Source organism: Symphalangus syndactylus, chromosome 3, assembly GCF_028878055.3.
Source record: "Symphalangus syndactylus isolate Jambi chromosome 3, NHGRI_mSymSyn1-v2.1_pri, whole genome shotgun sequence".
Lineage (NCBI taxonomy): Eukaryota > Metazoa > Chordata > Mammalia > Primates > Hylobatidae > Symphalangus > Symphalangus syndactylus.
Genome location: NC_072425.2, coordinates 14,518,368 through 14,529,489, shown reverse-complemented (window position 1 = coordinate 14,529,489; position 11,122 = coordinate 14,518,368). Strand labels below are relative to the sequence as shown.

General features: G+C 50.8%; 1 protein-coding gene across 6 annotated transcripts in view; it reads left to right on the top strand.

The window, feature by feature from the left end:
• Positions 1-4,374: 4,374 nt before the first annotated feature.
• HMCN2 (hemicentin 2) overlaps positions 4,375-11,122 on the top strand; it is a 172,615-nt gene continuing 165,867 nt past the window's right edge. For all 6 annotated transcript variants that reach the window (XM_055270698.2, XM_055270699.2, XM_055270694.2 and 3 more), the window contains exon 1: positions 4,375-4,966. In XM_055270698.2, coding sequence (XP_055126673.1) covers positions 4,714-4,966 — 253 coding nt within the window. In that variant the 5' untranslated portion in view covers positions 4,375-4,713. The remainder of the gene's footprint in view (positions 4,967-11,122) is intronic.

Below are 11,122 nucleotides of genomic sequence, written 5' to 3'. Positions count from 1 at the left end.
GGCTGGTCCACAGAGGGGCTGGATTCAGCAGTAAATCATCTAGTGCTGGCTGCCTGGAGCACTCGGCTCAGGCTTGCAGATTCTAACTTCTTGGCTCCCGCAGCCCATCCTCAGTAGCTTCATCTTCCCAGTTGTTTGTCAGTTCCTCCGACTTCCTGCTAGCCTTGTTTTCCAGGCCCCCGCTTAATTCTTTAATTTTTCCTAGAGGAACGAAACAAGGATTTGAAACTGTTTTTAATTCTCAGGCCCTGGGAGGGCAGAACCCCTGCTTCATTCCCGGGGTTATTTCTCTGCCTCCTCTTTTTGCCCAGGCCTTCTGGTGACATATGAGTAGACTGTGACTTTCCAGCCTTTCAAAGGTGCTTAATGTCTGAAGCTTGAGTCAGAGTCCAGCCTGGGGAATTACTAGAGAGGACTATGAGTGTCTGAGGAAGACACCGAGCTCCTGGTTAGTTCTAGAAGAAGCTCTGCTTGCTGGGATTCCTGTACAAATCGTTGCCCCATGTTTCTGGGGCAGCATGGAGTGGTGGGGTGGGTCACAGGATTTGTGGGAAGGCACACGCGAACACACAGCCCAGCCCAGACACAGGACTTCACCTCTTGGAGCTTCAGTTGTCTCATCTGTTCCATGCAGAGGAGATGTTGACATTAGAGGTTTTTGAGGGAGCGCCTGAGGAGGGCGTCAGTACGGGGTCTGGCCTTCCTTGAGGCTCTGGCCAATCCTCTCCACCCTTGGTATTTTTACTCTCTCAGAGGAACAGAGAAGATTCCCTGAGGATGAGGGCTGGGGTGGGATGAAGTGAGTGGGGGATGTTAGAATTGCAGATTTATTTATTTTTATTTTTTGAGACAGAGTCTCGCTTTGTCACCCAGGCTGGAGTACAGTGGTGTGATCTTGGCTCACTGCAACCTCCGTCTTCCAGGTTCAAGCAATTCTGCTGTCTCATCCTCCCAAGAAGCTGGGATTATGGATGCCTGCCACCATGCCTGGCTAATTTTTGTATTTTTAGTAGAGACGGAGTTTCACCATGTTGGCCAGGTTGGTCTCAAAGTCCTGACCTCAGCTGGTCTGTCCATCTCGGCCTCCCAAAGTGCTGGGATTGCAGGCGTGAGCCACCATGCCCAGCCTAGAATCACAGATTTAATGCGGCCAAGACTAGAAGGCATTTAGGGAGCAGGGAATAGGGAAGAGTAAGGAAGGGCGATTGGTAGGGAGAAGTCATTTCTCGTGCACTGGCCATGTATTCAGAGTCCGGGGTTTTGATCTGGCCCCTCTGCACATGGATCCCCAGTGCAGACACAGTGCACGGAACTGGGTTCATGAGCCACGGCTGAACTCGGCAGGTTGAGCAATACCCGTGCCTGTTTCCTTTAAGTGGATGGCCCATAGTATATTTTTGCTCTTTATAGCTGTCTGCAACAAATATGCTATGTTAGGAAACAACTCCACTGAGACTGCTTCTTCTGGAAATAGAGGAAAAGTGTGGGGTTCCCAGGCAGCCTGCAGTCAAGTAAAGGTGGTGGGATGGAAATTGATTGATGAGGTTCGTTTGTGTTTTCTCTGGGCCTGCTGCACTGCAGCCTTGCTCACTTTTGTTATGCGACCATGGTTACATTCTTGGGAAGCCCTGAGCACTCGGAGAGGATGGTGCTTGGGGCAGCACCTCCAGTCATCCTGGATGGGCATTGGGGTCAGGCCAGACATTACTCTTTGATGGAGCTATGGCAGACAGATGACAGGTACTTGCTCAAGCCTCTTTTCCCTGGCAGTTGGGGGAAGCAGTGCCAAGATGAGCCTAGACTTCCCCTCGCATCCTTCCTCTGTCTCTGAGGGACCAGGGTGGTGGTTCCAGAGTGGTAAGGCTGCAAGAAACATCAGAGGTTATCTTGTTAGCCTCCCTTCCGTCTCAAAATCATTTTATGAATGAAGAGACCAAGCTCCTGGGAGGGGAGGGCTTTGCTCCAGGTAGCCAGGCTGTTTCAGGACCCAAATCCATGATTCCTTTTGCCCCCGGTGACCAGCTCGGGGAAAGGCATCTTGCTTTTTTCTTTGGGGCCAGCTTTGCCCTTACATCCTCGATGGGTAGATTTGTGGCTTCCTGGCGTCTACAAGGTCCACCCTCTGAAATTCTCTGCTGTGACCTGTCTGAAATGCACATCAAATCAGATGGTTTCCTGGCCTGCAGTCTTCAAGAGCTCCCCAGTGTCATCAGAAAAACCCCAAGTGCGTTTGCAAGATACCAGAGGTCCTTTGTGATCTGGTCTTTGTTCTCAGCTTGCCATCCCCTGGCTGGTTACGTAGGGCTACCTGTCGATGGGTGTCTCAGATCTCCCTGCCTTAGCACACGCTCTTCCTGCTCCTCAAATACCCTTCCCTGCTTGTTCCTTAAGACTTCTCAGGCTCATTCTGTGGCCTCCTCTGACCTCTTAGGCTCAGTCACTCCTTCCTCTGAGTTCCCAGAGTGCTTGGTAATTCCTCTATTAGCACTTATCTCATTGACTTAGAATTATTTGTTTACACGTCTCTTCTCCCCAGAGGGGGAAGCATGTCTTCTGCATCTTCATCCCCCCGCCCCCCGCTGCTGCTCTCGCTGCCTAGCAGAGTGCCTGACCACAGCTTGGGCTCAGCAAATGTTTGTGGTGTGAATGACCGAAGGACCTTTGTCCCCAAATGTTCCCTGCACTGTGCCTGAAATGTCACCATTTATGAGTCCTGCCTGGTTCCTGGCTCCTGTTGGCTTTTGCCTTCCCACAGCTGGGGCCTCTCTTTCTCCAACAGCTGGCCCAGCCCTGCCCAGACTCTGGGGGTAATCACAGACTTAGCCCGGGGAGATTTAAAGAGCCAGCATTAAGAAGTGCAGGTGACTCAACTTCCTGTGAACTTGGCTGCAAGTTCCACTCCCTTGCTGGGTCTGGGCACCTGGTGGCACTATATTCCACGAGACTGGTAGCTCCGTGGGAGACCATTTCCCCAGGACCCCAGCTCTGGGCTAGAACAGAGTCCCTGCGGATGTGTGCTACCTCCCACTGTGGCCAACGCCCAGCTGCCAAGCTTCTGTGATGCCTGCTGCCCCATTCAGTTGGCACACCTTCCTTGGGCACCTACCATGTGCCAGGCACAGGATCTCTGCCATAGAACTCACAGCCAGAGTGGGAGAGGCAGGCCCACAGACATGACGTGGGCCGTACGGTGTGGTCAGAGCCAGGACAGGGCTCAGAGAAATGTGGGTTGCAGGGCAAGGGTTCAGAAGCAGCCTCAGAGGTGAGGTCTGAGCTGAGACCGAAGAGGGAAGGAGGAGCATGGTGGGGGGGTGGCTTCCTGGCAGAGGACTCTGCAGGGACAGGGGCTCAAGAAAGCCCCCCCCCCCACCATCACTCACAGACCTAGAGCCCTCAGCCATGTGTCGGGGAGCCTGGTGCTCTCGGAGGAGGGATTGAGGGGGTTAGCTACCTTCTCGCACATGACTCAAAACCAGGCATATCCACAAAAGCTGCTGTTTATTTATTCAGACAACATTAGTGATTCCCCACCATGTGCTTGGATATGGGCTGGGAGCTAGGGGTTCATCCAGTGTAGACCAAGGCCTAGCTGTGCCCTCAAGGGGCTTATAGGCCAGCAGGGAGAGAGGCCTGGAAACAGGTCCCGAGAACACAGCCTGAGATAAGCAGCCGTGCCTGAGCCCATCTGGATCTGCCGCGGAGCAGGAGGCCGAACCGAGTCCCAGGCAGCACCTCACGTGGGACGCAGCATCCACACATGCAGCCCATGGGGCTGGGGAGTTGGATGGACAGGAGGGTAGCCCTCATCCACTGGAGTCACCAGGCCACTGTGTGACAATGTCTTTTAACACAAGGGAGGCAGCAGAGCCCTGGGCCTTTGGAGTCTTTCTAGATCTGGCCTCTGATCTTGTCTTCATTATTTGATAATTGAGTGACCTGGAGCAAATGCCTTCACCTCTCTGAGCCTCAGTTTGCTCCTCTGTAATGGGCTTAGCATTTCATTCTAGGGTTGCAGCCAGTCTTCAAGCAAATAACTGAAAATGCTTAGAACATGGTTAACAACAAGACTTCTCGTTGATTATAACAGTAGTGCTTGCAATAACCGGGAAGCACAGAGCCCACCCAGCAGAAGGAAGAGGCATGGCAGAGTTTGTGTGTGTTGAGGGGCGGGGGTGGGGGGATTTGTCGCAGCACTGGGTGGAGGGAGTTGCAGAAGCCAGCGTCCGCTTTGGCCAGGCAGGGGTGGGGTGAGTTGGGGCTGGAGGGAGACTGGGGCCGTTGCGCCTCCCCATCCCTCTCTCCCGCCCCCCCGCCCCCCACCCCGCGCGCCATCGGCGGGAGGCGCAGGTGTCCACTGCATCCTGCACATCCCCATCCCTCGCTCCCCTGGCCAGGGCCCCAGCTCCCTTCTGCCTTCCGCCCCGCGTCCTCCCCTAACCTCGGATCTGGACGGGCAAACAGTGGGGCTGGGAAAGTTTGAGTCACGGTGGGGGGAGCGGAGGAGGCGGGCCCGTGACCCTGAACGGGGTGGGCTCTAGGACCCGCCTTGGGCGCCCAGCAGGGGGACCCGCCGCACGCCCCTATCCCTCGCGCACTGGCCGCAGCCTGACGGAGCAACAAGGCACTGCCTGCAGCCGCCTTGTGCACCGGGGCGGCCGGCTCGCTCCGACCTGAGCCTCCACCGCAGCACCGGCAGCCAGAGCCGCGCTCAGCATGATGCCCGGGGCGCCGCTCCTGCGGCTGCTGACCGCGGTCTCTGCGGCAGTGGCAGTGGCCGGGGCGCCCGGGACGGTAATGCCCCCCACCACGGGGGACGCCACCCTGGCCTTCGTCTTCGACGTCACCGGCTCCATGTGGGACGAACTGATGCAGGTGATCGATGGCGCCTCGCGCATTCTGGAACGCAGCCTGAGCCGCCGCAGCCAGGCCATCGCCAACTACGCGCTGGTGCCCTTCCACGACCCAGGTAGCGCCCCCGCACCCCCGCCCGCCGGGCGCCCCCTTCGCGGTGCTCTCACCTGCCCGACCCCCTCAGTTGGCCCCGAACGCACCTGGACGTCATGGGCTGCGCTGCAGCTTGGCGGGCGCGCCTTCTCGGCATATCCGCGCTGTGGGGACCCTGGACACCTGGGCAGTCCTTGCAGCTGTCCCTTCCTTCCCACCCCCTGGAACATTCCCTCGCTCAAGGAACCTGCTCTCCCGCGCCATTGTGAGACTTCAGCAAGTGACCTCACCTTCCCGCGCCTTACCGGCCCCACCTATGAAATGGTGAGGACGACCTCCCAGACTTGCTGAGATGTTGAAATGAGGCATTCCTCTCGGGGACTTGGGACGCCACGAGCCTTTGCAGGGTTTTTCCTTTGGCCAATTCTTAGAATTCGCTCCCAGCATAGGCTTGGAGACCGGAACAGCTCCCAGAGGCAGGCCTTGAGACGAAATGGGGTCCACCACGGACCCTGCAGTGGGGAGCGGACTTACCCTTGCTGGTCTTGCCCCCTCGCCTGTCTTCCCTGGGGGAAAGAGTGCTGGCCCCGTGGCCTCCACCTGCTGTGTTCTCACAGCTGAGTCCCGCCCTAACTCCTTGTTCCCTGCACGCTGCACCTCTGCTTCTCCTTTAACCCCCTTCCTTGCAGCTCATTGTTAGGGGCGCCCTTGAAAGGGTCCCTGGGCGCTCCACTGTAGAGACTCCCAGGGAGAGCGGTTGCTGAGTGAGCTGCAGGTTCCCAGTCGCGAGGAACAGGACTGCTTTCCACACTTCTTTTTATTTTGAGACAAGGTCTGGCTCTGTCACCCAGGCTGGAGTGCAGTGGCGTGATCACAGCTTCCTGCAGCCTCAAACTCCTGGGCTCAGGTGATCCTCCTGCCTCAGCCTCCCAAGTAGCTGGAACTACAAGCATACGCCACCATGCCTGGCTGATTTTTAAAATTTTTTGTAGACATGGAGTCTCTCTGTATTGCCCAGGCTAGTGTCAAACTCCTGGCCTCAGTGATCCTCCCACTTAGGCCTCCCAAAGTGTTGGGATTACAAGCATAAGCCACTGTACCCAGCCTCCCCAGCATTTTTTAATGGAAAATTTCAAACTTACAGTAAAATGGGGAGAAATGTACATGGAACCGCCTATGCCCACCACTGACAGCCTCTGAGTCATATTTTGCTTTATCACATCTCTCTATCATTCACCCCTCTGTCAAGGATAGCTTTATAAAGCAAAAAACAAACAAACAACCCCCCCCCAAAAAAAAAACACACACACACACACACACACACGGATTCCTTGCAAAATTGTACTGTAGAGTGTTGTTGTGCTGAGGAAATAGACAGCGGCCATTGGCTGTATGAGCCAGCAAGTCCTTTCAGAAGGATTTGCATTTATTAATCACAATACCATTACAGGTTCTTAGAAAATGGACAAAACGGTGGAAAGACATAGTTCTACTTAGGGTTCAGGCTGAGTTTGTGGTCTAGGGACTTGGAGGCCCCTCTGCTTCCAGGAGTTCTGGGCACCACAGGGTTCTGCAGCTCAAAGCTCGGAAGCCAGGGCTCTAGACAAAGATTTCTAGGAACATCAGATAGACAGCTTCCATCTTGTAGTCAGGGGGCAACCAAGGTGGGAGTTGTGAGGAGGTGGGCTGTGAAGTGTGTTCTGGCACTTGAGCTGGAACACAGGTCACTGTCCGTCTCCCCAACTCTCTCACTCACTTTCTGAATTGTTCTGGGGCTTCCGAAGACACCACACTGAAGGAGCTTAGAGATCGTTGAATCTACCCCTTTATCTTACAGTTGGAGAAACTGAGGCTCAGGACACTGATGAGACTTTCCCAAGGCCACCTGCCAGGGTGGCGTCATTCCTGAATCATAACCCACATTTGTCTCTGAAATATGTGGCTCCAGTGGCCCAGCAGGATAGCAGCTTTTCAGAGCCAGATGTCGTGTCCTGAAGCCCAGACCAGGGTTCCTGAGACTGTCCTCGCCACCCTATTTGTGGCCACGAGCCTCAGGAAGCCCACCTCCCACCCCTGCTCTTCCCTCTCCTCTCTGGGCACTGAGCTGGCATGCAGTTCTCCAGCCTTCACCAGGCTCAGCCCCCTCACTCCACCCTCTGTGAAACAAAAATCCAGTCCTCCATCCTGGTTCCCCAAATTAGCTTCAGAGTGACACCCCCAGGTTCAGACGTCGGGGAGACTTCAGCATCATGGAGCCCTTGATCCGTGTAGAGCCCAGGGAGGCTCACAGTGTGAAGGGGGCAGGGTTCATTCCACGGGGCTGGTAGCCCTCTGGGACAGGCCAGGTGGGGAGTAGAAAGTGACATGTGGTGGCTCAGGTGCCAACTCCTGGCCACAGGCCAGTAAGCAAGGAAGGGGACTAAGGAAAGACCCCCCCCCCCCCCGAGGAAGCAGCCTGTGAGTAGGGCTTGAAGAACATCAATGAATGTTTACTGGGTTTTGGCCATTTGCCTGGCAGATGCCAGGTGCTGGGAACACAGCAGGGATGGAGGACTCCCTGGGGCATGTGGAGGTGGCTGGGTAAGGACCAGGGGATGGACAGGAGGGCTGATGTGGAGGGACAGGTGTGTGTGGGAGCTGGGTGTGCATGGGAGGAGTGGAGCGGGAAAGTGGGGAGGGGCAAGATTGGACACAGCCGTGACTGCAGGGCTGATTGATGCCTTGGCGGACTTGGATTTCCTTTTCCTTCTATGGGCTGTGAACAGCCACCGAGGGCTTCTGAGCAGCAGTTTGGAGCTGTGATTTAGGCCTGGCTGTGCCTTTTGACTCAGCAAATAGAATCCCCTTTGGTGGAAGAGAAACTTGAGAAATGGGTTGTAGCTGTTTGTTCCAGCTCCCAGTGCTGCACACGGGGAGGGTTTTCTTAAAGGAAGCCCCTCTCCTAAACCCCAAGAGGCAGGTGCAGGGCAAGTCGCCATGGTTCTGGACTGTTCATGCTTGGAGACAAACTAAGATCTGTGCTTCGGAAATTTTACAGTTTCCGAATTAAAAAGTTGTATGTTCCCAGAGTAGAAAAGTTAGAAATTTGCTAATCATTTCAAAAGAGCCCTGGTCCTTTTTTTTTTTTTTTTGGAAAATAGTAGTAGAAACCAAGATCTAGTGCTAAAATTTAGGTTGTTTTCAGTTTTTCTATATTAAAATGTTACTAAAAAACTCTCTTGTAAAAATCTTTGTCTGCATCTTTGGTTTTTACGTAGGCTTAAGTTCCTCGAAGTGGAATTCCTAGGCCATTTTTAGCACACCGAGTTGGGGGATGACTCTTCAAGTTGTTTTCCAGAATGTTTCAGGAGATTGAACTTCCACCAGAACCGTTTCAGGGGCCCGTTTCAGCACAGCCACCCCCAACACTGGAAATTAATATAAAAACCTTTCTTTTCTAATTCAAAAATGGAAAATGATATCTTCTCATTTCAATGGCTAGTGAGGTTCAATATGTCTTTCAAGCATTCACTAGATATTTTTGGTGTAAATTTCTTATTTTATAAACTGTCAGTTTCTTTGCAAATTTTTTCATGGGAGTTTTAGTGCTTTTATTTTTAGTTGGAATGAGGACTTTATGTTGATGATGTTAGCTGTTTTTTTTGTTGTTGTTGTTTGTTTTGTTTGTTTTTTGAGATGGAGTCTCACTCTGTTGCCCAGGCTGGAGTGCAGTGGTGTGATCTCTGCTCACTGCAACCTCCATCTCCCAGGTTCAAGCGATTCTCCTGCCTCAGCCTCCTGAGTAGCTGGGACTACAGACGCACGCCACCATGTCTGGCTAATTTTTGTATTTTTAGTAGAGACAGGGTTTCACCATGTTGGCCAGGCTGGTCTTAAACTCCTGACCTCAAGTGATCCACTTACCTCGGCCTCCCAAAGTACTGGGATTACAGGCATGAGCTACCATGCCTGGCCTTAACTGTTTTTTTTTTTTTTGTTTTGTTTTGTTTTGTTTTTTTAAGTGGCTTAGTATTTTTCCTGGTTGCTTTTCTTTTAGTATTTGTAATTCTTGATGTTTTGAAGTTTTAAATGTTTATATAGAGAAATCTATTTTTTTTCTTTGTGATTTCTTCACTTAGGTGCTTATAAAGGTTTTTTTTTTTTTTTTTTTTTCTATCACAAAACCAGTTAGGTAGATTTTCTAAGGTTTATGTATGTGTGTGTTTTGTTTTAGTTTCCTCTCTTCACATTTAATTCTTTAACTTGAAATTTTAAAAATTGGTAGGCTGGGCTCAGTGGCTCACACTTGTAATTCCAGTACTTTGGGAGGCTGAGGTGTGAGGATTGCTTGAGCCCAGGAGGTCAAGGTTGCAGGGAGCTATGATTGTGTCACTGCCCTCCAGCCTGGGCGACAGAGCAAGACCCTGTCTCGAAAAGAAAACAACAACAACAAAAAGAAAAATAGAAAATCTCAATAAAGTGTGGACTTGGGTTAATAATTATGCATCAGTATTTATTTATTAGTTGTGATAAATATAGCATAGTAATGTAAGATGTTAATAACATCAGCCTTCTGAGTAGCTGGGACTATGGGTGCACACCACCACACCTGGCTAATTTTTTGTAGAGATGGGGTCTTGCTATGTTGCCTAGGCCGGTGTCAAACTCCTGGCCTCAAGTGGTCTTCTTGCCTCTGCCTCCCAAAGCAGGGGAATTACATACATGAGCCACGGCGCCCGCCCTTCCTCAGTTTTTCTTTAATGCCCTTTTTCTGTTCCAGGATCCCATCCAGGATACATTAATTGTTGCGTCTTCTTCAGCACCTCAGGTTGTGAGTTTCTCAGGCTTACTTTCGTTTTGGTGAAATTGACAGTTTTGAGGAATACTGGTCAGCTATTTTCCCTCAATCATTATTTGTGTAATGTTTTTCTCAAGTTAGACTGGTAATGTTTTGGGAGGAAGACCCAGCGTTAAAATACCATTCTCATCGTCTCATATCAAGAGCACACGCTATCACAGTGATGGAACGCTGTTGATGTTAAGCTTGATTGCCTGACTCGGGTAGTATTTTTCAGATTTCTCCACTATAGAGTTACTCTATTTCCCCTCTCTCTTTCCATACTGGGGTCTCTGGAAGAGAGTCACTTACTGTGTGCAGCCCACGTTTAAAAAGGGAGGAGCCATGATCCACATCCTTGGTGGGGGAGTATTTATCTACATGGATTATTTGGAATTATTCTGTATGAGAGTTGTCTCTTCTGCTCCATTTGTTAATTAATTCAATCACTTATCTACATCAGCATAGAATCATGGCTAGCTATTTTATACTTTGTGTTATGATCCTAAACCGCTTTATTTTGCTCCTCAAATGTTTCTGACTGTGGCCATCGGGAGCTTGTTTGGTTGGTTTCTGTGTCCCTTGGACACCCCTCTTGTGTACGTGTTTTTTTTTTTTTTTTTTTTCCACATTCCTACTTTCTGGCACTGGTAGAGGCTCCAGGCTCATCTTACGTATTTCCTGCCTCAGTCCTTGAATTTGCTATTTCTCCAAGGAGCCCTGGTTCCTGTGATTGGAAACCAGGATATCCATGCTAAGTGTGTTTGTTGGTACTGAGGTGCCGTTACTTCTAAAACCTCCCTTAGCTGACAGGGCAAGGAGATGTATGTTGTATATATAACCTGTGTTTGTAATTGCATCTATAAATAGTTTTATATGTAATCCTCTGTGTCTATATTAAGCTAAAGATGAGTTCATGCTGATATCTTCAACTCTAATTTATATTCGATATTGGATTAGATGTATTAGGTATATGGAGAGTCAAACCTCTTCCCGTTCCTTATCTAGAACCTCCATGTCTAACAGTCACAAACCTGTCTCCTGCCACCCACCATCCCTTTACTTTATTGTTTAGTTCCAGTATACATTTATAGTGGTTTCAGAATTGTTGAGCAGGACCCCCACAGGAAACAGCTTTATTAACTAAAATACAGTTCTTTTGCTTTTAGTCTTACAGACTCCATTCATTTCCAAAATTACTTCTTCAGCTTCTTCTTTTTAAAAAAAATTTAAATTTTTTTTTGTTTTGTTTTGTTTTGTTTTTTGAGATGGAGTCTCACCCTGTCTCCCAGGCTGGAATACAGTGGCGCAATCTTGGCTCACTGCAACCTCCACCTCCTGGGTTTAAGGAATTCTCCTGCC